The sequence below is a fragment of the Lutra lutra genome, chromosome 13, assembly GCF_902655055.1.
Source record: "Lutra lutra chromosome 13, mLutLut1.2, whole genome shotgun sequence".
Lineage (NCBI taxonomy): Eukaryota > Metazoa > Chordata > Mammalia > Carnivora > Mustelidae > Lutra > Lutra lutra.
Window position 1 is genome coordinate 16318110 of NC_062290.1, and position 27202 is coordinate 16345311.

General features: G+C 38.7%; 1 protein-coding gene across 2 annotated transcripts in view; it reads right to left on the minus strand.

Annotated features, from left to right (window-relative positions):
• Window positions 1–216: 216 nt before the first annotated feature.
• CARNMT1 (carnosine N-methyltransferase 1) overlaps window positions 217–27202 on the minus strand; it is a 41107-nt gene continuing 14121 nt past the window's right edge. For both annotated transcript variants that reach the window (XM_047698653.1, XM_047698654.1), the window contains exons 4-8: window positions 14431–14571; window positions 13304–13482; window positions 11029–11142; window positions 3559–3662; window positions 217–2884 (exon numbers count right to left, since the gene is read on the minus strand). In XM_047698653.1, the coding sequence (XP_047554609.1) occupies window positions 2783–2884; window positions 3559–3662; window positions 11029–11142; window positions 13304–13482; window positions 14431–14571 (640 nt within the window). In that variant the 3' untranslated portion in view covers window positions 217–2782. The remainder of the gene's footprint in view (window positions 2885–3558; window positions 3663–11028; window positions 11143–13303; window positions 13483–14430; window positions 14572–27202) is intronic.

A 27202-nucleotide genomic window follows, 5' to 3' on the forward strand; every position in this document is an offset into this window, starting at 1 on the left:
CTGGTCCTGGAACTCTCTTGTACTGGTGTCCTTTAGAGTTACTTTCTGTTATTTAACAAAACCAAAGACCAAGATTAAATAGTATTAAGGCCTAACATACTCAAAGACCAAGTACTCTTATTATTGACTTTCTAGAAGCATATAAGAATAAGCTCATCTAAGGATAAGGATTCAAATTCCCACGTCTACTGACTTAGATGGAAACAACCAAGCAAATACTGTTTCGTAGCAATTGGCAGACTTTAATATTCAAGAAAAATTAAGTCCATCATACATGTTAAAAATATAGGAAATTTCATGCAGACATGAAGCTTCCAATTCAGCCTTTGTGGCAACTTTTAGAATGAGAATTACATATAAATACAGTACATTTTACAGTTCCCAAACTTCATAATTTTATACTGTGATTTATACAGCTTCTCTTTATATTTTACATTTCCCATCTTGCTCACTTGATTAAAATACCCTAACCTGCACCGCTTCAGAATATGGAAAAAGGGGGGGGGAGCAAGCACAATGACCTATCTCCTCCTGCTTTATGAAAATGAAAACATTTGTATATCGAGCTAATATAAGGAATTAGAACAAAAAATTTCAAGGCTTATATACTTTAGTAGCTAGGACTACACATAAGAAATAGAAAATTAAATCCTCCAGTGACACTTCTATTATTGACTGATACCACAATTTTCAAGTTTTGAATATATTAACTACAAAAGCAATGAGGAAAAAAGTGATGCAGATTTATGTAGAATATTTGAAAAACAGTAGTCATGATAGGAGAAGTTAAAAACAAATGAAATAACTGATTTCAGAATTAATGAAAAGCTAAGCTGTAATTTAGAAATATAAGTAATATTATTAAAGAATAAAACCTGATAGCCAAAATTTTAAGTAATAAAGCTGAGACCTTGCTACCAATATATTTTTGCCTCTATGAGAAAAAACAAGATCGTTTGATCTGATACAAGTAAAACAGTGAATACCAGTCAGTGAATAAAAAGCCTTTCGACATTACTCAAAAACAGCCTGTATTCCTTTCCTTTCAGTGGATTTTTTAAATACTTAGGATCCTTTTAAACTTTTTTTTTTCCTGAAACAAAAACAAATTTGGACTTTCCCCCCTACCAATTAACTGAAAATTCATTCACATGGTAGTTAATGAAAATTCTAATAACTGAACATCTGCCAAGTATTGGGGGTAGAGGGAGACACAAAAAAGAGAAATAGTTTTTGGTTTTGTTTTTTTTTTTTAAACTCAAGAGGTTAAGACCTCCAGAATTTAGCAAGTCAAATAAACTTCACAGAGCCCTTTACTGCATAACAGGAGCAAAGGCCATAAGCGCTCCCTCACTGTCCACGGAAAAGCTCCTACTAATAAGATGCCAAATTGCGTGGACTCCCCCAACCTAACAAAAAAGGCCTAAAGATTCACAAGTAAGTTTTCCTATTAGAACATGACATTAATCCTACAGCACATTATTGAGATTAAGTCTAATTCAAATTGCCACAGAGGTCATTTAATGCCATCATAATCACCTGTGAAAATATCTAACAAGAGTACTTCCTTTTCCCAAGAAAAGGTTACAACATCAGTCATCTCTGCTTTCCAAGCTACTAGAAACAAAATAATAAACATAAAAAAAATATATAAAGGAAAACTCCCTCCAATAGAAAAGATCTGCTAGAGGTAGAAATTTAAAGCAGCATATACTGTTTTAACTCCAGCTATCAGGGAACAAAATTGGTGTTAATCTAAAATTACATGAATGGCTGCTGCTTACAATATTGAAGACACAGACTACGGGCAGTAAGTTATCCCTGAATTTCATATTCAGAATTTCCCCACGGTAATACCATCATGACAGTTTATTGGGAAAAAAAAAAAAAAAAAAAAAAGTGCTTGCTTTTGTGATCCAGGTAATTTAAAGAAAAGACATTATTGTAAACATTCACTGACAAACTGTATTCACTTCTAGTTTAAAATCATACATTTCAAATGGGAGATTTTATTATTTCCCCATTTTCTGAGCAGTACCTTGAATAAAGGTTTTTGTGCCTCACTTAAGAGTGTTCAGATCTCATACATTTCAGAGTGATTCATGATGAGTATGCTTTCAAATAATGTTCAGGTTAGTATGCCCCCAAAGACTCTCAGTTACTTGAATGCTTAAATGCATTTTACTGGCCTGTGATCTTATTAAATTCAGCATTTCATAAAAATGAAATGGTTGACGCTTCTCTAAATTCAGCTGAGCTAGAAAAAAAAATAATTTGAGTGATTAAAAGGACACACACACATTTTATGAATGGATTGCTTAGGTCCAAAGCAAACGAAGTCCCAATTCCAGATGCTGAATGTGACAGAGGATCCTCAGACTCTTCTAAAAATAATATGTGCAATGCACACAAAACAAAGATTTGGGGGGACTTCAATACTAGTAGTCATTAATATGGCAGACTTGCAACAGACAGCTTCATGAAGACCACTGGAGATAAAGTTTTCTCTACTGAAAGACAATTCTGGGCTTCAGGGAAAATGTATACTTGAAGACATTTCCTCCATTTTTACTTTTGTAGTACAAATATGCATGGCATAGTATATTTCTGAAAAAGCGATAGATGTATTAAGAAAATAGACGCTATTTCTAAATTTTGTTAGGAATAAGAAGGCACCACTGATTTGAGGTTGTGTCCTGTCATTGGGATAGTTGATTTTGAGTTGTTTATTTCAGGATTTGCTCTTATCAAACTCTTTTCCTGCTGATACCACTTGAAAACGTTACTGTGGTTTACGGACCACAAACAAGACACATTCATAGTAGTATTTCATCATGGAGAGATCATTCACAGTATATGTTGACAAGACAGATTCTTTTTCCACCTGGAATGCAAACAATAATCATAATGATGATGATGACCATGAGTATAATACAAACAGTACTTGTGACAGGTACCACTGCAAACGTACTCTATTGACTTCTTACATACACATACCCCCTTAAGATTGGCATTATTAGTAATCGCACTTTACAAAGAACAGATTGCTCATGGTCACACCAATAATAAGAGCTGGAGCTCTCCATGACTCTGTTACATTGCTTCTCTTCATTTTTAAGAACAAATCTGTTGTTTATTTTTTTAATGAATGAAATGCTTTTAAATAAACATACAACTAAAACACAAGTCAAAGTGTCATAAAACCTTATAATCACATGATAAAAAAGACTGAACACTACAGAAGTACACACAGTGAATTCTGTCACTGCCCTCCCCGCTCCGTCTGCTCCTCCAGACGCTCGTGGGTTTGGTATCTGCCTGTCTACCAGGGCCGACACTGTTGAGAACGGGAAGCTGCCATGGACTGAGAGCTGACTGATGACATCAGGGATTACAGTTTCCCATTTACCTACACACTATGCCAAAGCCTCATAATTCTAAAAGCCAACTATTATTTTCACTTTGTGGATGAGAGAACAATTAAGAAGTCAAGTCAGGAACTGTCATGATATTCCCATTCCTAAGAGCACTGGAAGTGAAACGTCATCCCATCCTTACCTCCACCTGGAATCCATACTGCAGAACGACGTTTTTTATATCTTCATAGCTCAATTCTATGGAAAGTTCATTTGCCAAATTTTCAAAGTGGTACAGTAGAGGACCTATGGTTTAAAGATATTATGAATGAATTACTTAAATATAAACATGCACTAGTTGCTGTGGTGGAACTCCAAACTGAATTATAAGATGGGTAGTAGGTGAAACAAAAAGGAGAAGAGAACCTTTACATCTGCCAAGGGCATGTGTCCAAACCCCTGAAACTTTGGCCCATTTGAGTGCTGGGCCTACACTGGTGGGGAGGGAGTCCCTGTGGCACACCAGGGCTGCACTGTGATTCTCCACATATGAGCCTTACACCTGTAACTCCGGGGTTACTGAGGGAGTACCTGATCAGAGAATGCGAAGTCCCTAAATTCCGAAAGTATACTGTAATTGTAATTCCTTAAGTAAATGCACAACTGCAGCTGCAGACTGTGTTATCAGGTGTAAACAGAAGGGTCCTCAAGCTAGCCTAGGTCTAAGAGAGTGTGTGCACATGGCGGGAAGTTATAGGCAAGGTTTCCTGGAAGGAAGACGTGACACCAGATCTGGCTCTTTAAGTGCACAACTCACATCCTAGCTCTAACACTCACTGATCGTGGGCCTGTGGACCCGTCCCCAGCTCTGCAACACCCAGTACACTTGGCACAGAGAAGGCGTTCAGTCAGTGACAGCAACCACAGCTTTTTAAAATGACATTCCCCCTTTACTATTCTCTCATTCCATGTATCCAAGAACTATCACCTGACTCCAACCAGAGTCTCCAGGCTTTCAGTCTCTCACGTTCTGCCCAGTCCGTCATCAGCCTCGTCCAGGCCACACTATCATTCATATTACTTTAGGACTAACCTAAACAATCTTCTCTTTTCCTTTCATTGGCTTAACTGTAAGTCCAGTGCCCATCTCACGTCCCCTTCCCCTCATACAATGTGCTAATCACAGGAATTAAGAGTAACAACAGGACAGTTTCTCCTCCTAAAAGGCTTATCACTCTGTGGAACATACTTACTAAACGTTAAAACGTTTTTCTTCCTCTCCTCTTTTCTTACCCTACATAAACCACTAGGAAAAATGACTATGAATATATATGTTAGTACTCTTTTCAGAAGAAAACAATGGTTCACCATCAAACTATTCTGTCAAGCTTAACTCCCTGTTAGTTTTATTAGGACTAGCAAAAATGACAGCAACTACCATTTACTGAGCACTGCTGTGTCCTAGACCATCCCGAAGCCTTTGAAGCCCTATTATAAACACGAAGAGCCCCAGAGCAGTCGGTCCAGCTCTAAAGTGTGTGATGTTCCTGCTCCATTATTTTAAGAGCCTCCAGCATTACTGTCTTCTTAAGATCTAAACACCCCAGGAATTTTTACATACTCAGGTCATATTATACCTCTCTTCACGTTGTGTTCCACCTAGAGAGCTCCAACTTCCCAATGCAAGCTTTAGCCATGCTCCCAAACCTTACTGAAAGCAAGTTTTAATATAATCCATCTAAGTTTCCAGCTCTACTGCTCACTCTCTTAATATAATCTACTTTAAAATTCATGTAATGTAGTATGGCTTTGCTCACTGATTATTTTTCATGTAATCCACACTTTTTAACCAGATTATAAGCTACATGAGTAAAGGCACACATCTTCAGTTTCTTGTGAGTTCACCACAATGCCCAGCAGAGCAGTGAATGTACAGTTACACAGCTCTAATTTTACCACCCAAAGAGAACCATTCCAGTTGAGTATTTTTTACAATCTATTACAGATGGTACTTCAACAAACATCTTTGTGCGTATTTCAGCCTTCTACAAGTACAATCAACCTAATGTTTCTATGTACTATTCTCTATTAAAAAGAACCAGGGATCCTTTGTCGGGGGGTAGGGTGGCTACTCTCAGGGCCTGGCAGAGAGAATACAAGAAGAGCCTGGAACAGTGGTGATGCCAGAAAGGAGGCGATGTCAAATGGACACAGGGGAAGGGGGCCCTACGTGCCAAATCTGGGACAAGTTAACTTAAACCATTTATATCCTTAAGGTTCTAAAAATTCCAGTTAAGAGACAGAGACTGTTAGATTGGTTAACAAAATGTAACTATGCTGTTCCTAAGATACATCTAAAACAAAGAGAAAAGGTTTAAAATACAGAAAAATATACAGTACACATTAACGAGAAGAAAGCTTGTAGTAGCTATCTTGAAATGCCCACTTAAAGAAACATGGCTTGCAATTGTTCAAAACAAAAGAGCGGGCACTCACACCTCAGCAAAAAATTGTACAGGCTGGGCAAGGAGCTACTGTGGGGGCAGGTCGGGGCGGGGGGGGGGGGGGGGGGCGGTGGTGGTTACTGCCTGCTCATTTTCCAAAGCTGACTTAACCAATATCCTTCTTTTATGTCCTACATCTCATCCTCACTCTCTACTAGGTCATGCCTTCATAAATTTTATTCTTTCCCATTCACTTTTTCCAGTAAATTAAACTTCTGGTCTTTGCCTGAGCATGGACTGGAACTTGGTTCCCTAGTTATAGGGGTCCATGGGCCTCCATACGTAGATCTTCAACTTCTTTTTTTCCCCATATAGTCACTCATATTCCAGGATTATTCCAGATCCTCCATATAGCCAGTCATTTTCCAGGGTTACTGCAGGTCAACTGGTTGTTCACACTGGGTGTTTTGCAAAACTTATCCAGCTACCCCATCTGAAAAAAAGGTTACATTTTGTTGCCTCCTAATGACCTCCTTGCCATTCTCTGTCATTGTTTTTGGACCCTTTTTCTATTTTTACAACCACTGCAACAAGGTCTCAGGGTGTAAAGGAGATAATGTGTCAGCTATCTACCTTTTACAGGAAACCTCTCATGTTTCAAAAAACATTCAGCTTTATGATGCTTTAAAATTTGATAAGACTCCTTACACTTTATAAAGATCTGCTTTGGTACTTGCAAGATGACAGAAAATATACACACTCGTTTCTGGCAAAAAGCTCCCGAAACCCTCGTAATTTCCTAAGTGATAAGAACACTAGGAGCATCTTTTGTTCAAATATTAGGCCTGTGACTCTGGTCCCTGACACAGGGCTCCTGAAACTCATAATTCGTGGGTGACAGAAGCACCTTTGGTTCTAATGAGACTACATTCAGTGAGGGCTGGTCACCAAAAACACCAACCCATGATCAGAAGGTTGGAGTTTCAGCCCTGCCCCAATAATGTCTTGAGAAGGGAGAAGTGCTTAAAAATGGAATGGCTCATCAAGCCTCCACTAAATCCCAAGAGCACAGAGTCCAGAGAGCTACTGGATGAACATGTGCAGGTGCTGGGAGAGTGGCAACCCCGGGACAGAGCATGGAAGCTCCACACCCCTTCCCAGATACTCTGCCCTACGCTCCTCTTCCATCTGGATGTTCCTCTGGATCCTTCACATCCTTTAAGAAAATGGTCAACCTACGTGTTTCGCTAAGTTCCATGAGACACTCTAGCAATCACACCCAAAAGAGGGGCTCACTGGAACCTCCAATCTGCAGCCCACAGATCTACAGTTGGTCGGAAGCACAAGTGACAGCTTTGGACTAGCGGCTGAAGTTGTGGGAAATAGGGGAGAGGGTCCTGTGAGACTGACCCCTTCCCCTGTGGTATCTCACATTATCTCCAGGTAGACCGTATCAGGAGTTAAAGTGGGGGGCACCCAGCTGGTGTCACAGAGAACTCTTGTGGTGGGAAAACTTACATTTGGTAACCAGATGTGTCAGAGTATGGGTGTTTTACTATATGAGGAATAAAGGAGACACATGAGGAAGAAATACACTGTAGGGAAGAACTGGGTTTTTTCCCCTTCATAGGAAGGAAAAGACTGCGAGTCTTTCTTTTTAGTACTTTAACGTGTTTATTCTTCCAGACGAAATTAGATTTCATCTGCTAATTGCCTGCCCTCCACTGCTGGACTACAAATACACCAGCTCACACATATGCACACCCACACGCAGTTTTCACCATAAATTACACAGACGTCTTTAAGGGTCACCATGAAAAGCTGAGGAACAGGATGCACAGGCACTCTTCTACATTTTGCTAATAACAGACTTTCCCAGAGGATACATGCAAACAGTTTCCTTAAAAAGCTCACTCTCACTAGCTTTCCCTAACCTGAGGAATATTAGAGTACTTCAGATCCCCTTAAAGAGATTTTTTTTTAAAGATTTATTTATTCATTTATTTGACAGACCGAGATCACAAGTAGGCAGAGAGGCAGGCAGAGACAGAGGAGGAAGCAGGCTCCCTGCTGAGCAGAGAGCCCAATTCAGGGCTCGATCCCAGGACCCTGGGATCATGACCCGAGCCGAAGGCAGAGGCTTTAACCCAGTGAGCCACCCAGGCGCCCCTTAAAGAAATTTTTTAAATTAACAATATTCCCACTTGTGATTTCATAGGACATAGACAACATCTTCACTGTAATTTAACTTCCAATGTAGCTTCTTAGTATTCCACTACGGCTGAGAGGGACCGTTCTCATTTTCTATGAATGTGCTGACGATCCGGTCTTACATCACCACAGTTGGGGTGAAATTGTCCCCCAGGGGTTGATGCACTCTCAGCTTACAGATGAAATTATTTTTTGAGGCCCACAGGACTGACACCAAAACCATGGGAATGTTATGAATTTACTGACAGAAATGCCACTCTGTCCTGTCTCCTGGCAGCCAACCTTCTGTGGCAACTTAACATGACGTCTCTTCCGCTTTCCAACTTTGAAACAATACACTCACACACACACACCAGTCACTGAAGAGCCGCTGGGTGTCGGGCTCTGCGGGAGGAAAAGAGCCAGCATCAGCTTCCGGCCCTCACTGAGCTCACGACTACCAGAGGAAACAAAACGTATCGGGGGCCACACCGTGTTGTGTTAAATGGTCACGGATTGTGCGAGAAGATAAAAGAGGAATACAACAAACATGTACTCCAACCTGAAAGGATCACCTCCGCTGAGTGTTAAGAGCATCTAAGAAAGAGGCAACATGAGAAGAGAGGGAAGAGAATGGGCTCTCTAGGTCAGAGGCGGGTGTCTCTGGGCAGGGCCAGGGTGGTACAGAACAGAAATAACGAAGCTCAGACACAAAGACCACAAAGGGCACTCTGCCTAATCCTGAAGAGTTCTGGGTATCTCGAAAGCTAGAACTGTATGTAGGGAGTGTGACAGACAGATTCAGGTGTCGGGAGGATCCCCCTGGTGGCAGCATACGGAGGACTAAACGAGGCGCAGAAGACTTGAGACAACTTGAAGGTGGGGGTTCCCCACCAGAACCACTGCAGTCACCGGGCAAGCAGGGATGAGGGCCTGAACTAAGGAAGGAGCTGAGCTGGAACAGTGGTTCTCAGCTGGGCGGATTCTGCATTCCCGTCCTCACACCTGAGGAGGTCCTGCTGCAGTGGAACCAGCAGAAGCCAGGGATGCCGCTCACCACCGCCCTGGCCGCAGGCAACCCTCCCTCTCCACAGCCTCCACATGAAGAACCATCCAGCCCCGAATGCCAATGGTGCCAGAGCTGAGGAACCCTGGCACAGAAGCTTCAAGACCTACAGAGCAGTTTCAGGAGACGGGCCTTGTGGAGTGACCGCGTGCAGACGGTGAGGAAGAGGAGGGGTAAAGGAGCGCTTCTGCTTGGGGGCATCTGCATCCACGATGGACCCGAAAAGACAAGGGGTTTTCCTGGATGTCGCAGTATCCCAGTTGGCACACAGTGGCTTGGACCAGAGATGCAGACTGGGAAATGCAAGAGCAGGAGGAGCCGCGCTGGGAGTCACGTGTCGTAAAGGACGAGGACGCGGCATGCAGAGTGAGAACGCTCTTCCGAACAGACGCCCACAGCACACCAGGAGTGAGGAAAAATCCACTCTGATTGATCCAATGATCCAATCATCATTTTGTAACCTCAGCTTACACATGTGAAGAATTTGATTTGGAAAGTACTGACCTCTCAAATAACTACTTTTAAGGTCTATGCCTCTCCATTATTCCAATGCTCCCAATTGTTTCGGAACTCTGTGGTATGAAGAGTAGCAGCTCTCCGAACTGACCTTCCCCCAGACCCAAGTGTCCTATTACCTCTGAAGCCTGTGACAGATCACAGTGCAGCCCAGCATGTCTGCTCTTATCAAACAGTGTGCTTATGAGGAGCAATTTTATTTGTTCCGGGCAGTTATAATTACTGTTATTATATAACTTAATAAAATATTAATAAACCAATTAAGATAAAAGCTAAAAGAGAAAAGTTTCTAAGAAACTTTGGAAATATACAAAACCTTCCCCTAACTCAGTAACCAAGGTCAGAAATATTAATCACATAATTAATAAGAACGTTAGACCCAGGATGTGCCTGCAGAACTAGCTGGTTAGGCATTCAGGCGGTTGGTTCTGGGCTGTGAGGCTGTCTCTGCCATACGTGTAAGCTCCAAGACCCCACTGCTAGTTACTTACAGCAAGATCAGACTCTCCAACTATGAAACAGTAGAAATACCATTTCAACCTAGGGTTGTTTTGTGATTCAGTAAGGTGTCTGCTCACCCACAGTGGTAATGCAGTTGACCTTGAACATCACCGGTTCAAACTACACAGGTCCACTTCTACACGTTTTGTTTTGTTGATAAACACAGCTTACTACCGTCAATGTATTTTCTCCTTCTTATGATTTTAATAACATTCTTTTCTCTAGCTTACTTTAAGAATACACTATACAATATACACAGTATACAGATATGCACACAGTATATACAGTATAGAATACTGTAGACAGTCTACCGTAGTAGGCAAAATACACGCTAATTGTTTATGTTATCAGTAGGCTTCTGGTCAACAGCAGGCTATGTGGCTCTCTGTAGTTAAGTTTTTGGGGAGTCAAAAGTTATACGCAGATTTCTGATTGTGCAAGGGGTCAGCATCCCTAAGGCCCACGCTGTTCAAGGGTTATATGTATCATGTTTCAATCATTCCTTGGGAAATTTTTAGAAAAATTTAAGTAAGTGACTCCTTAGAAAGAGGACCTAAGGTTTGGGATAACTTTCATATTACAGTTGCATTTTATAGCCACTCTCATTTGTCCCATGACACTCTAAACAGAAGTTTGAAAAGACCTACTTCTATCTTTGGTCTTAGTCCTAACGGCAAAATCTGTGGTGAAACTCAGCCATTAAAAAAAGAGCACATGACAGAACCCAACAAGACTAGACCCATTCTGAAGGCCACAGACTCAAACCTGTTTGCTATCTCTTAGGGCTTGCACTGCTTTCAGAGGACTCCACACTAACTGGGATACAGTCTAAAGGAAACTATACAACATAACTATAACCTTTATGAATATTTGGTACCGTAAACTTACCAAACAGAGAACAGCTAGAAGTACTCAGGTTCACGTATAAGATTCTAATAAGCACTGAGGAACTTACCTAGATTTATCCAAATTCCACCTGGCTTGAGTATTTTCCATATTGTGTCAATATAATCAATGACATTGTGAGCTGTGTCTATGAAGAAACAGGTAGCAATACAGTCCCAGGTATCTATTCGAGGAAAACCACATTACTACATTCATTATGTTAGGCTGCCTTTTCTTTTAATTACTTCTACAAATGTTACCTCTTACAGATTATGAATATCTCATTTAACCAGAATACAGAAGCTAAACTCGTCCAGTTAACACTGAAGTTAGGGTAACCCAACAATCATTTATGAGATGCTTTGCAGTTCATGAAAGTTTTTACTAATAATTTGACAATCAACTTGGAAACCATTTTGATAGCCTATATAACTAGGTATCTTTACCAAATGTACCTGTAAGAGTTTTGTTTGTAAATCTACTCAATGTCTAGCCTTCATTTCAAATGGGTTAAGATGAAGTAATTGTCATTTGAATTTTAAACTGATTTAAGCCACTGTTAACCACCAATTCTGGCAAGTTTCAGAAAGGCCATATGCACTTGTTGCCAAGTGAGAAACAAATGGCATAAAAATACTTAGACTATTCATTAGTACTTCAGATAATCACCAGTGGAACAGGGGAACGAGGCTGTCAGTGCCCTGTGGAGGCCGTGACTGGGCACAGGGACAGAGGCTGGATTCTACAAATCTCAGCGCTGTGAAGGCACTGATCCCACCGAGGATGACCTGCATCATCTGCTCTCCCAAGCCCTGCTGCAGAACAAGGTCACCTGTACTCGCCTAAGTGATGTCTTCCATTATGTCACCTCTCTCTTGAGAACTCGCTCTCTGGCCTATCCCCAGCACCTAACATTTTCCATCTCTCTCTTTCTACCTTTGGAATACAGGTTTTCAATGTCAGAGTTCAGGGAAAAATAAACAAAAGCTTGACTATCTCATTACTCCCCTGCTCAAGTCCCTCCAATGGCTTCCGACTTCTCTGAGTACAATCAAAGTCAGCCTCACCAAATCCTCCCCAATCTGATCTCCCGCTGCGCCACTGCTCATTTCATCCCAGCCAAAGTGGCCTCTTGCTTTTCCTTCAGCAGAACAAGCACCCTCCCCATCCTAAATTCACCTGCCCTTGCCACTGCTTCTGTCTGCAACATCTCCCCGCAAATAGCTAATGGTTTGCCTCTTCACTTTTTTGAGGTACTCTGCTCAGCATTTTTTTTTTTTTTTGAAAGTCTGCTTAGGGAGCCTTCCCTTGTAACTCTATAAACAGCAGCCTCTCCCCAGTCACTCCGTACCCCCGTTACCCTGCCTTAGTACTCCTCCTTACATTACTAAATTTGTTACTGCCCCTCTCTCCCTATTGGAACAGATTCCCTGTGACCAGGAGCTTTGCTTTGTTCACTGCTCTCTTTCCCATGCCTAGAACATACCTGGGACTTAGATGCTCCAGTAAATATTTGTTGAATGATTGATCTCGCTGACCTCTAAGGATACTATTTTTCTTGTTCCTTTTACCGCCAATCCACTCCCCGACCACCCCTCTCTCCATTACCATCTCCTTTTCTCTAATGCTAGCTGAAACTTCAACAGTTTTTCAAGGTGAAGTCCCAACTTGATAGCCTGATTGTAAAGTTCTTCCACAGCCTAGAACCAATCTACCTTTTCTAGACATATCTCCCATTAAACTAGCAAACCAACCTCCCTTTCCCTCCCAGTCGGACTGTCCCACCATCCCTAATTACCTTATTCATTTATATCTTCCTACCTCTGCCTCCCCCCCGCCTTTTTTTTTTTTACATTTTTATTTATTTGACAGAGAGAAGAGAGTGAGTGCGCACAAGCAAGGGGAACAGCAGAGGGAGAGGGAGAAGCAGGGTCTCAGCTGAGCTGGGGGCCCAATGCGGGACTTGATCCCAGGATCATGGAAGAGTGACCTGAGTCAAAGGCAGACACTTAACCGACTGAGCCCCCCAGGTACCCCTGCCTCCCTATTCTTGAAGTCACAGCCTTCACTCTACAAAAGTCTCCTTTCCCACACTAATCTTTTACCTTTACTGTATTCATTATTCATGAACTTTTTTCACATATTGTCTTATATTAATAGACAGCAGAGTCTATATTTTTTAATGGTGGGATCTTGTACTTTGTATTTCCCATCATTTCCTTATACAGGACTTTGAAAATATCCTAACTTGTCAATGAATGACCAATAATTTGACTTAGTATAAAATCAGCTCATTAAATTTAGACTAAAGAACAAAAACTTTTAAATGCTTGTTTTGGACTTACTGCATTCTGAGTAGATCTCCTGAAAATCTCCTGCTGTCATAGAAAAATTAGAACCAGGAGGAAGACTGTGGGGATCAACATCAGGGAAAAAGATGGGTCGAATCTGATCAGCTGACCTTCGGTTATTGCTAAACTGATGGATCCAGGGATAAAGCTTATACTTATTAACTTCAGAACATCTGCAAAATATGAGCACAAAATTCAGTGTTAACTAAATATTTTACCAAGAAAGTCTACTTTAAGTACTAAAATATAACCTGATTGAAGATTTACTTATATAATTCATTAATACGTAAGGTGTTACCACTATACCCCAACCAATTATCTGAAAATGCACATACAGATGTAGATGAGTAACCAATAGTGAATTAAAAGACAAGAAAAAAAATTAAAGTAAATTCAGAGATATAAATGTGTTGTTCATTCATATTTTAAAAAATGTATTTCCAAACCTCAAACTCAAGTAAAAAAACAGGCCAACCTTTTCTCAAACAAGTGGTATGGGTTTTGTTTGCTACCCAACTATTCTAATTCTCTCCATTTTAACTTCTCACCATTCCCTAACCCATACTGGACAACATATTATTTAAACAAGGCAGGTAGTTATTTTTTTCCATTGCCCCTCTTCTGGCTTTAAAAATAACAACTCTTTTCCACTGTTTTCTAAAAGAGGCCACAGAAATTCTAAGAGATGTCTCCAACTCAGTCGTATGAGCATACATGGCCGTCCTATCAGAATTTGATTATGGGAAAAAGTTACGATTGCTACACTGACCTTACTCCACTAAAGAAACAAAGGGGTGAAGAAGTTTAAGGAACAATGAGAAAATATTCCTTCTTGGATCATCCAAAGTCTTGAAATTCTGCACAGGGAGCATTTCAGTTTTGTGGGATGTCCCATGATTTTCTAAAAAAGTCACTTACCCATCCCATTTCAACATTCTGTTAACTAAGAACTAATTAAAGAGTGGTAATTTGTATAAGCAACTTGATTTTAATTTAAGAAACACGATACATATCATAATTAAACACTATGTATTTATCTTCAAATTCAGAATTGTTCAAAAATAGGTAAGTCAATCTGATTCTGAGAAATTACTATTTCCAGCAAAAAGTAAATTAAATACCTGTTGAGTACAAAGTTGGAAGAAAAGAGCATAAAAAAACTCCATTCATTTCCTTGACAAGCATAACCTAGCATAGCTACTTCCCAGGCCAGTCTTCCTAGTCCAGCACCAGGTACCAGAATATTTACTTTAGAAGGATCCCTGAAATGAAATAAGGCAATTATGTCCAACCCCTCAAAGAAAAAAAAAAAAAAAAGGCAAAATCCACATTAACAACTAGAAACTTAGATATTCAGTAAGAATAAGCTCACTCAAAATTGACTTTTTAAAACTAAGAAATACTTCTAAAGATAAATGAAAAATAAGGGTAGGAGGAATTATCATATGTTTAAATATCGGATGAGGGTTTTATGCCCTAAATACTTTTCGGGGAAAAAAAGGAGTCGCCTTATATCTAAAGACTTACGAAGACACTCATACTCCTATCATAGCTGTCACTTGAAAAAATACCTCAAGAAGACAAATTATCCCAAAGGGAACCCAATACACACAAAGACTGAACAAAATTATTTTATCATAAGACAGTGAAACAAAACGTTATTTCTAAATTCTATAACTAATACAGTAGTTTGCGTGACTAAATAGATGAAATATACGTAATTCCTTATATGGGTTCGTTACAGCTTTAAGATCCTGTATATTTTAGCTGGCAAAAGAATTTGGAAAGAAGGTATTCTCCAGGGGAAAATGAGGAATTGCCTTCTAACCGAGCATAAATAATGGCAAGTACATCACACCAAACCACAGACTCACAACCCAACTGCTCTGCTTTGATATTAGTATCAAACTACAGAAAAAATTCTCTTCACTGTAAGATCCACCATCCATTTTCAAATGGCTAAAAAGCCTTAGCAAAGCAAGGGACTTTCTCAGAAATTCCGGCCAACCAATATAATCCTAAGGAAACCAAAATGGAATTCTTATAGAAACCAAAGGCAAATGTGTATAATCAGCTGTCATCATGTCAATTAAAAAACATCTTCACTATTATCTGCATTCTCCAAATTTAATTCATAAATCATAAACCATTTCCAAACCTTCCCATGTGTCATTCTCTTTTTAATCTTTATACTATATGGCCTTTAAGTTTGGTATGCTCCAAACAGCAACAGGGCTTTTTACTAGTGGCCCATACAGAAAACCTCTGCCATTTCCTACTCTGAAATGAAGAACCAACCAGAACTAAGGGGCTTTTGAAAATTGAGTCTATAAATACAGTAACATGGGAATTTGTCCCAGGTCATCCATCTGAACTACGTGTTATTTGAATAAAAACCTTCACAAATTCTGTTTAATTTTATTGTTGAATTTTATATATACAGTAAGACATAACCCAAAATTTGTTAAAAGCAACTTCTGACAAATAATCTCCTATGATTAGGAGACATTCTTTAACACTTGACATGAGGAAACTGAAGCCAACCGGCCGTATCAAATGCTTTCTTCTCATTTCAGATTACAACGTTTGTGTGTGAACACTTTAATTTTTAATTGACTGACTTGATCAAATTTCTCATGAAGAGAATGGGTAACATCCTCCCATGTGGTTTAGACCTACCTGTATCATTTATCTAACAAGTATATAAAGCATATACATAATTTTAGTATTCAAATTTGAAAAGCTACTGGCCACACTCTATGCCACCCTTTGTATGACAGACCTGCCACTGTGGCACCCCACCCGGGGCCTCTCTCTCTCCTCTTCTACTCCCTATCAGACCCACCAAAACCCGTACTCTCCCAGAATTACCTCTTCTCTTTTCTCAGTTCCCATTTGCCCAATCAAAACATGCATTATTTGCATGTGGCTGTGCTCCCCTTAGATTAAAAAAGGGGGGGGCAAAGTAATGTAACAAGAGTAAATGGATTTAGAAGTAAACTCATAGAGTACTTAAATCGTTACAAAATATAATCACTAACAATGTTTGGATGGCTGATGAGCTGAGTAGAACAAGAATTTTGGGAAATCATGCTAACCCTAAGGCAAAGCTGTGTTAATATTGGTACTGACAAATTTTTTTTGGTCAACTTATGGAAAGTTAACTTGATGACTACCACTGTCAAATTCTCCGTACCTAAACAGGCCCAGAGAACTCTCTACCCCCACCTTGTGGAGGAAAGCGCTGTATACAACTGCTATTAAAACGCTGTCATCAAGCTGAAGAAGGCAGACTGTATCAAAGCCCTTGATTAGTAAGAGTTAACAAAGATTATGATCTATCACCTACATTATGACAAAAGGATTTCTGTGGACATACAAAAGGAGACACATTAAAACAAACGCCACAGAACTGAAAAAAAAAAAAAAGAAAAGAAAAACTCAAGCAATGAATGAGCAAGATGGAGAGAATTTTTCCCTATGTTTTTGTTCTTGGACTTTTTTTCATTAAGTCATTTTTGAGGGACAGTAACAGCATAATGGAAAATCCCTCTAATTATAGTGTGTATAAAACTAAAGCATTTTAACAGGCAGTTTCTGCTATGACTGTTAACTCTAGGGCATTTCTATGAAGGTATTTCTGTGGAAAATAAGGGAAATAAAGTCTACAGATAGACCTTTAGTGTGATGGGACTGTACACTTGGCTAAACCTTAGAAAACCAGGAATAGAGGCATATAATATGGGGCTCAATGGTGCCACTGGAGATTCTTGGCAAAAATAAGCAAGCAAAGGGGCGCCTGGGTGGCTCAGTGGGTTAAGCCGCTGCCTTCGGCTCAGGTCATGATCTCCAGGTCGTGATCTCGGAGTCCTGGGATGGAGCCCCGCATCAGGCTCTCTGCTCAGCGGGGAGCCTGCTTCCTCCTCTCTCTCTCTGCCTGCCTCTCTGCCTGCTTGTGATCTCTCTGTCAAATAAATAAAATCTTAAATAAAAAATAAGCAAGCAAAAAGTTTACCTAGTTATTAAGGTCCAAATATGGAGAATGTAAACTTCAAATGTGACATCCCTGATAACAGCAGGAACAATTTCGACAGTTTATTCCAGACAAGCAAGAAGGAAGAGAGTACACCTAAATGGACAGAACGTGGAGCTCCTGTGTATCTAGAGAACGTGGGCCGGGCTGCTATCACCATTCTGTGCTCCAAAGATTAGCAGCAGGAAATGTTCCTGAGAGAGGCTTCTTTTATTGGACATGGAATGGTTTTTGCACTGCAGACGGAGATTAGCAAGTTCTAACACACAAAATACTCTCTCTTGAGTCAACATGCTGACACTTAGCTGACCCCTGGCAGTTCGGCATGCGCACACTTTCAAGCCCTCCGTGTGTTCAGTTCTATCCAAGTCCCAGCAGTTCTCTGTTCATAGAATAGGAAATAGGAATAGCCATTCACCACTTATGGCTACTGAACGTGTAAAATGTGACTAGTCTAATGTGATATGAGGGCAAAACAGATGACAGATTTCAGTATAAAAAGGGAATGTAAAATACCTTCTTAATGTCACATACTGATTTTATACTGAAATAGTATTTCAGATACACTGGGTTATTAAAGTATATTATTAATTTCACCTGTGACTATGAGAAAATTTAAAATAACATATATGGCTTGCATTATATTTCTGTCGACCAGTGCTGATCCACTCAGGGAAATAGTAAAAACACAATTCTGAGTAAAAGTCAATTGTGAAATGATACCACAACCATTCTATTAATTTTTACAGTATAAAAAACAATAAAATGTTTTATTTCAAGGTATACAAACATGTAGTTATTATAGGAAGGTAAAGTTAAGAGTAACAACTTCGTATTAGTTGTTATCTCTGGAAAAAGAGAATATACTCAGCGTGTTTTACAGGTCACAGTTTAAATTATATCTGTAATTATTTCTTTTAAAAAATTTATCAAAAAAACCTCACACAAACAAAACCAAACACTGAAGTAAGTATGGCAAAATTTCAAGGATTAACAGAGCTAGGTGTTGAAATATTTTTTATTCAAAGTAGTGAGTGGGGGGGTGTTGCCTGGGTGGCTCAGTCTGTTAAGTGTCTGCCTTTGGCTCAGATCTTGATCCTGGGGGTCTGGGATGGAGCCCTACATCGGGCTCCCTGCTCAACCGGGAGCCTGCTTCTCCTTCTCCCTCTGCCTCTCCACCCTGCTCATGCTCTCTTTCAAATAAATAAAAAAAAATTTCCTTAAAAAGGTAGAAAATGGGTTAGAAATACCATTAGTGCCTAGTCCCTTCAAAAATATCCCAGTTTACCTCTTAACTCTCAACAAAGCACCCCCATTATCAAACAACTTCTCACCAATTCCTTAATCTTTAGACTCCTATATACCCACAGAAACTCAGTTTAAATTATCACCTTATCTACGATGTTTTCCCCAAATATCCCAGGCAAAGCTTGGACTCACTTCTCAATAATTTCAGCATGTCATACCTCTGCTACAGTTTACATACCAAGTTTTTCTATGACTCACAGGCCAGGGACCGATTTTTGTAAATAAGGCTTTACTGGAATATATTCATGCACATACACAAATTGTCTATGGCTGTGTCCCACAACAACAGAGGGTTGTACCCAGAGACTACTCTGCCTGAACAGCCAAAATATTTGCTGGCTGGACCTTTAAGAAAAAGTTGGCTATCCCTGATTTAATGCATCTTGAACATCTTTCCTATTTGTACACAGAGCTTCCTTATCTGTTTTATGACTGGGTCAATATTCCACTACATGACTATACCATACACTCTCCAAATCCTCTAATTAAGGACATTTAGATTTTTTTCCCAATCTTTTGTTATTATAATGTTAAAATCTTTGGCATAAATGATCTTCCAAATGCAGGAATCATAGAAAGCTTCCGCAAAATGAATTCCAAGAGTCAAAAGATAGGCATTTAAATTTTGCCAGCTATTACCAAGTTGCCTTCGAAAAGATTTTACTGATTTATTCTTCCTTCAGCAAGCTATGTTTCCTCATACCGTTAGTTAAGTTATATAATTTTTAAACTTTGCAATGTAAGAAATGAAAAATGGCATCTTAGTGTGGTTTTCATATTCTTATGAGATTGAGGATCTGGTATTTCTTTTTCTGTGAACTGTCTAGTTACACTATTTTTCCACTGAGTTTTTACTCTAGATTTATAAGCACTTGAAATCCTGAACTTTAAGAGCTTAAGATTTTGTTTGAAAGATCTGAAATAAATATTTGTTTTGGGCTAAGAGGGCTTTCAGGATGAGGGATAAATCTAAATTTTCAGTCTCTATTCCTGCATTACTTGGCAGTCTACATTCCTCCATTTTCTCTTTTTAAATGGTCTCTTTTAGCTAAGAGAGTCCTTTCATAAATCACGATTTATATTCTTTAATGTAGGTAGACAAAAAATGCTTCTTTAAAGCTTACCATATAGTTTCCTAATGTCCAACTATATGCAAGAAGAACTATATTCAACTGGCCAACCGTATATCTGTTTCATTTTTGGAGTGAAATGCAAAGACACGATCGATTTTTCTCCTACACACAAAGTATCACTTCATTTTCTTCTAAAATGGGGTGGGTTAATGAAATTACAATATAAAAATATAGTCCCAACAGTTTTCAGGATTCACAAGAGAATATGGTTCTACACGGCTGTGATTTCATTTCAGGTGGGACTCAAGCTTAAGAATCTCCTTCCTGGGGTGCCTGGGTGGCTCAGTGGGTTAAGCCGCTGCCTTCGGCTCAGGTCATGATCCCAGGTCCTGGGTTCGAGCCCCACATCGGGCTTTCTGCTCAGCAGGGAGCCTGCTTCCTCCTCTCTCTCTGCCTGCCTCTCTGCCTACTTGTGATTTCTCTCTGTCAAATAAATAAATAAAATCTTTAAAAAAAAAAAAAAAAAAAAGAATCTCCTTCCTTAGCAAACTATAAACTTTATAGCACAAAATTTTAAAATTCAAATGATAACAAGATTAGTCACTTGAAAAAGTGAAACTCTCAATACATAGTGTTCAGGCCATCAAATGAAAAGCTAGTGTGCATATGTTCATATTTGAGAAAAAGGTTTAAACTTTGAGCTCATACTTCAAGAAAAATTATACTGCTAATTTCAATGAACTGCTCACTAAAGTACAATCCTAATCCTAACCAAAACAGACCAGAGGCTAGTAACTACCAAAATGGTTGGCATTCAGCACAATTAAAATAGCATTTCCTTAATTAGCCAGTAGACCGCAATACAGATGTCAATCTGTGGCTTCAAAGCCACTTGTTCTTGCAAACTCAGGCACTTAAAAACTCTAAGTAGGGGGCACATGGGTGTGGGTGGCCCAGTCAGTAGATCTTCCAATTCTCTATCTCAGCATCATGAGTTCAAGACCCACACTGGGCGTGGAGCCTATTTAAGAAAACTAAAAAGCAGAATAAAGTAAAACTCTAAAAAGAGACAAATTGGACCAACTAATAAGACAAGTGTGTTTTCACAGGGAAAAATACTTTAGTGCTCACAGGTATAGTTACTTCTACACATATTTAAGGATTCTTTCTTTTATAGACAGCTCCGTTAGAAAAGGCCTTCACGCGGGCGCCTGGGTGGCTCAGTGAGTTAAGCGGCTGCCTTCAGCTCAGGTCATGATCTCAGAGTCCTGGGATCGAGTCCCGCATCGGGCTCTCTGCTCAGCAGGGAGCCTGCTTCCTCCTGTCTCTCTGCCTGCCTCTCTGCCTGCTTGTGATCTCTGTCAAATAAATAAATAAAATCTTAAAAAAAAAAAAAAAAAAAAAAAAAAAAAAAGAAAGGCCTTCACTGAAATTTCAAAATGAAAAACAAAAAACAAAAAACACACACAAGCTGACATAAATGTCGATCAAAACCAGCCAAGTGTAAAGACATCAAATTCCCATATGCTTTACTGTGGCATAAACAGGATCCTGGAAACTTATCTGAGACTCAAAGTTGACCAGGATTTTCCTAAAAATCAATTTGGGTGCTAAAGGGCTGTAATTAATGTCCCTTTTCCAGGACTAGAGGTTTACTTCTTTATGGCAAAATTATTTAACATGGACGGACTTTACTGTTTCATTAGTTTTATTTTTTTAAAGTTGTTTGATAGCTCATCCTATCAACTATAAGGAAATCAGTATAAATTTAAAAAGCAAAACAAATGACATAGGAAGAGATAATGAAATTTTTCTGTTGTGTCCAAGAATAGCACACACAAAAACCAGTTTGACAGATATCTTGGCACACTTCATTTAAAGTTTATCTGCCTGTGTACTCTTATAATATTGATTATTTTCATGGAAGGGAAATGGGTAACCGAGTAACAGTTTTAGGAAAGCAACTTTAAATCTTGTGAAGTTTTAAAAATTTGCAACACTGTGTGGTGCCTGGGTGGCTCAGTAGGTTAAGCCTCTGCCTTCAGCTCAGGTCATGATCTCAGGGCCCTGGGATCAAGCCCCACATCGGACTCTCTGCTCAGCAGGGAGCCTGCTTCCTCCTCTCTCTCCGCCTGCCTCTCTGCCTACTTGTGATCTCTCTCTCTGTCAAATAAATAAATAAAATCTTTAAAAAAAAAATAGTAAAAATTTTCAACACTGTGATGTGCTTTACCTAATCAAAAAAATTAATTTTGTTTTAATTTTAAAATAACCTAGGGGTGCCTAGGTGGCTCAGTCGATTAACATCTGCCTTCAGCTCAGGTCATGATCCCAAGGTCTTGGGATTAACTCCCACATGGGGCTCCTTGCTCGGCAAGGAGCCTGCTTCTCCCTCTCCCTCTGCCACATCCCCTGCTTGTGCTCGCTCTCTTGTCAAATAAATCAGTAAAAATTTTTTCCAAAAAATTAAGTAAAATAAAATAACCTATTAAATTCATTAAGAGTTAATTCTTTCTTCACCAGTCCACATTCTATCTGTTAGTAACAATAATAATAAAATAGTAGCTAGATAACAGTAAAACAATACTCTGTGTCAGTTCACTAAGTACTTTAACAATGGCTTGCATGCCCTTCGGTACAGATGACATTGTTATGCTGTTTGGACACCATGGTAATATACATGATTCAATGATCACGATTCAATGCATAGGAACAATGTCATGCTGAAGGCAGTAAAAGTAAAGCTAACATAAGCATTTGGCATTCAGCCCTCCAAACACATGCAAACTTTTGTACATTCCAATTATAATGTCTTACTTCATAACCTACTTTTCAGAAACAGAAATATTTTGAATTTTGAGAAAGACCTGGACTTTATGTTTACAGAAGCTATTCAACTATTCTCTATTATTTTTAGAGCACAGCACTGAATATATACATTGACAGAGAGTACCAACTAGAAATTTTAAGACTGTAACATCCCACAATATAATAACATATCCCACAATATATCAACATTTATAAAAGTTCATAATAATTATATCATAATTCTAACAGTTGTAGAATATTTAATGTAGGACTACTGATAAAAAGACTAACCTGTAGCATTCATTAAAGTAAACACAGGGAGCCTTTAAAAACTGTGTGATTTTTAGCTATTCACTCCAACTAAAGCCTACAGTTTTCAAAAGAAGCATTATTGAGGAAGGCTTCATATCCTAAAGAAAAGTTAAAAGCGTATTTTAACATTTCCACCTCAATATCCCATCGTTAAAGAGACAAAGATGTCTCCCAACAAAGAAAAGTCCCGACCAGATGGTTTTAGAGGTAAATTCTATTAACTATTTAATGATGAATGAACACCAATTCTTCTCAAACTCCCAAAAAATTAAAGAACACTTCCTATAACTCATTCTATGAGGCCAACATTATCCTAAAATCAGATAACATCCCAGGAAAAGAAAATTCACAAGAATTTTCACAAAAGAAAAAGAGAACAGATTAATAATACCCTTTATACAGGTGTAAAAATCCTCAACAAAATATTAGCAGATTGAATCCAACAACACATTAAAAGGATTATTCACCATGACTGAAAGGGATTTATGCAAGGAATGCAAGGGTGGTTCAACAAAAAAAAGTCAATCAATGTAATATATCACATTAATCGAACAAAGGAAAGAAACATGATCATTTCACTTGACACAGAAAAGACGTTTTCTTTTCTTGATAAAAATGCTCATGACACTAGAAACAGAGGGAAATTTTTTTTTTTTTTTTTTAAGACTTGTATTTATTCGACAGAGAGAGACACAGTGAGAGAAGAAACACAATCAAGCGGATTGGGAGAGGAAGGAGCAGGCTTCCCACTGAGCAGGGAGCATGATGCTGGGCTGGATCCTAGGACCCTGCGATCATGACCTGAGCTGAAGGCAGATGCTTAACGACTGAACCACCCAGGCACCCCAAATTCCTTAATACGATAAGGGGTATTTAAGAAAAACTTACAGCTAACGTCACACTCAACGGTGAAAAAACGAAAGTTTTCCCTCTAAGACCCAGAACATGATAAGGATGCCCCCTTTCACCACTGGTGTTCAACACTGTGTTACAAGTTCTGGCCAGACGTATGGAAGGGGAAAAGAAGAGGTAAACCATGTCAAACCCAGATGCTATGAATCTGTATGTAGAAAACTGCCAAGAAGCCACAAGAAAGCCCCTCCAGCTAATAAATTAAGCAAAGCAGCAGGGTTACACAATCAAGACATTAAAAAATGTGTTTCTAAACAACAGCAATAAATAATCCAAAAGGAAATTCGGAAAGCAATTCCGTTTATAGTAACATCTAAAAGAACTAAATACTTTAGGAATAAATCTGACCAAGGTCAAGAAAGACTTGTACACTGAAAACTACAAAACAGTGGTGAAAGAAATTAAAGATCTAAATAGACATTCTGTGTTCATGGACAGGAAGATTTAACATTGTTAAGATATCAATACTATCCAAACCAAGCTACTCAGTTAACATCATGCCTAATAAAACTCCAATAGCCTTTTCACAAAAATGAAAAAGTTCATTCTGAAATTCATATGGAATTGCAAGGGGCCCCAAATAGCCAAAACTATCTTGAAAAAGAATAAACTGAAGGACTAACGCTTCTTGACTTCAAAACTTACAAAGCTACAGAAATTAAAATATTATGGAATTGCTGTAAGGGGCAACGTACAGACCAATAGAACGAAGAGCCCAGAAATAAACCCTCACGTGTATAGCCAATTGATTTTCAACAATAGTACCAAGACTATTCAATGGGGAAAGGACAGTCTAAAAAATGGTGCTGGGAAAACCAGTTATCTCTGTGTAAAAAAATATACCACATACAAAATGAGCTCAAAATGGATCAAAGACATAAACTTAAGAATTAAAACTATAAAACTCTTAGAAGAAAGTACTGGGGAAAATCTTCATGACACCAAATTTGAAAAACACTAGTTTGAAAAACACTAGCACCAGAAGAAAAAATAGATTAATTGGGCTTCATCAAAATTATACAATTTTATACATCAATGGACATCAAGAAAGTGAAAAGACAACCTATATAACTGGAGAAAATATTTGCAAATCACATATCCAACAAAGAATCAATATATGCAAAAAAAAAAAAAGGGTCAAAGATCACAAAGACCACACAATTTCATCTCTGACAAATCATCTTCAACCCAAATATAATAATGACGACAAAAAGCATAAAAGAGTCAGTGTTATAAGAAATTAGGAAACCCAAGCATACTGTAGCTTCCCTGATAAAACTGGGAATCACAAAATTCGTTAACAAGTCTGTGGACACTAATAATATAAATTAAAAGCTTCTTAAATGAGTATTATATATCTCAAGCATTTTTAGTAGCTGAAGTATTTGAAATGTGCCTAGCTTTGAAGCCTATCAATAAACTTCTTTCCAGAAAAACATGTCATTAGAAACTTCCTAAATTTTATCTTTTTTTAAAAAGTCAGTGAATTATTATTACCACATTACTTCTGAATCTTGTACATCAGATATTTGGACATGTAGAAACAAGCAATGGAAGCACTGGTTTTTCGTTTTTTTTTGGTTGTTGTTGTTGTTTTTTTTTTTTTTTGAGTGATAACGTGGCTGGAATAATAATTTCACCTGTGCTCTCAATGTCACTCACTACCTGAGTTATTTCTGGGTCTCAGACTCAGGACACTATAAATCAGATTGAAGAGTTATTATTTTTAGAATTGATCATCAGTGAGAGGCCCCTGGATGGCTCAGTCAGTTAAGCGTCTGCCTTCAGCTCACGTCAGGATCCCAGGGTCCTGGGCTTGAGCCCCGTGTTGGGCTCCCTGCTCAGCAAGGAGCCGCCTTCTCCCTCTCCTGCTTCCCCTGCTTGTGCTCTCTCTCTCTCTCTGTCAAATAAATAAAATCTTAAAAAAGAAAGAAAGAAAGAAAGAAAGTGTCACAATTGTCATCAACGATGGAATGAAAATAATGAAAGTTTTAGGTGACACAGGAATCGCAAGTCCATAATGAATCTATTATCCCATCGACGGTGTGTTCAGCAGGTAACTATAGCAGAGCATGTGAAAAATGTACTGGCCACAAGTTAAAAAACAGTGGGTGATTTTCATGGCACCCAGCTACAGATAATCTACATGGCATTCCCACGCAGAAGTCCAAACCAGGTGGACGAGCAGCCATTACCTGTTAAAGGCCAGCTAAATGATACAAAAGTCCAAATCCTATACTTTGCAGATGATAATTCCAATACACCAAAGGTTTCCTGTGGACACAGCAGTTCATTTACTACTGAAGAAGTAACTATATTTTCACGCCTGAGAGTCTGAGTGTTTCTTAACATTGCAAAGATCTTTCAATTAGTCTACCAAAGGAAAGATACTAAAATCAATGTACAAGAAGTAAATGGTGAGATGCAGAGGAAAACTTAGAAACTACTTCATTTTCTAGAAAGCGACAATTGTTACATTGCCACATTTCTAGATGAAAGGTTTATAGACTATTTTTTCTTAAGTGATTGAAGCAACTAATATATGTAATAATATTAAAAATTAAAAACACAAGTTTCACTTACCCCTCCAAGCTCACAGCTTGCAAAAGGAGAATGCCTTTTTCCTAGTTGTCATTATTATTTACTTCAATTTCTGTATTCTTTTACATACATCATCTGGCATTCAACAAAAAATGAGACATGCCAACCAGAACAAAAATGTAACCCACTCATATGAAAGGAAACCATCATCAGAACTGACCCACAAAAAGCACATAGGTTGGAATTATCAGACAGGGATTTGAAACTAACCATAAAAAACACATTAAAGCATCAAGGAGAAAAAGTCGATCACACGCACAAATAGGAAATGTGAGCACAGAGAGAACACACACAGAAATGTATGTATATATGGAAGCCCTAGACATTTTTTTTTTTAATTTGGCAGCAGAGTTAAGTCTTTCAATGAGTTTATCAATAGACTGGGATAATAAACAATCAGTAAAATTCAAGTAAGGTCAATAGAAATTATCCAAACTAAAATATAAAGAGTTAATGAGAAAAGAGTCATCTGACACCTGAGAGACATTGTCAAGCAGTTTCATATACAAGCAGCTCAAGTCCCAGAAAAAAAAAAAAATAAGAGCAAACAATCTTTGATTTGGTGATACTTACCTACCCAAACCTTCCAAAGTAAAACAAACATCAAGTAGGATAAACTCAAAGAAAAACACATCTAGGCACCTCATAGTTAAACTGCTGACAGAGGTCGGGGGTGGGGTAAGGAGAATGGAAGATAACTACCTAATGGGTATGGGATTTATTCTGGGTTCATGCAAATGTTTTCAAACTCTGTAGAGATGATGGATACACAATACTATGCATCTACTAAATACCATCAAATTGTTTACTTTAAAACCATCACTTTTGCTCTATGCATTTTACCTC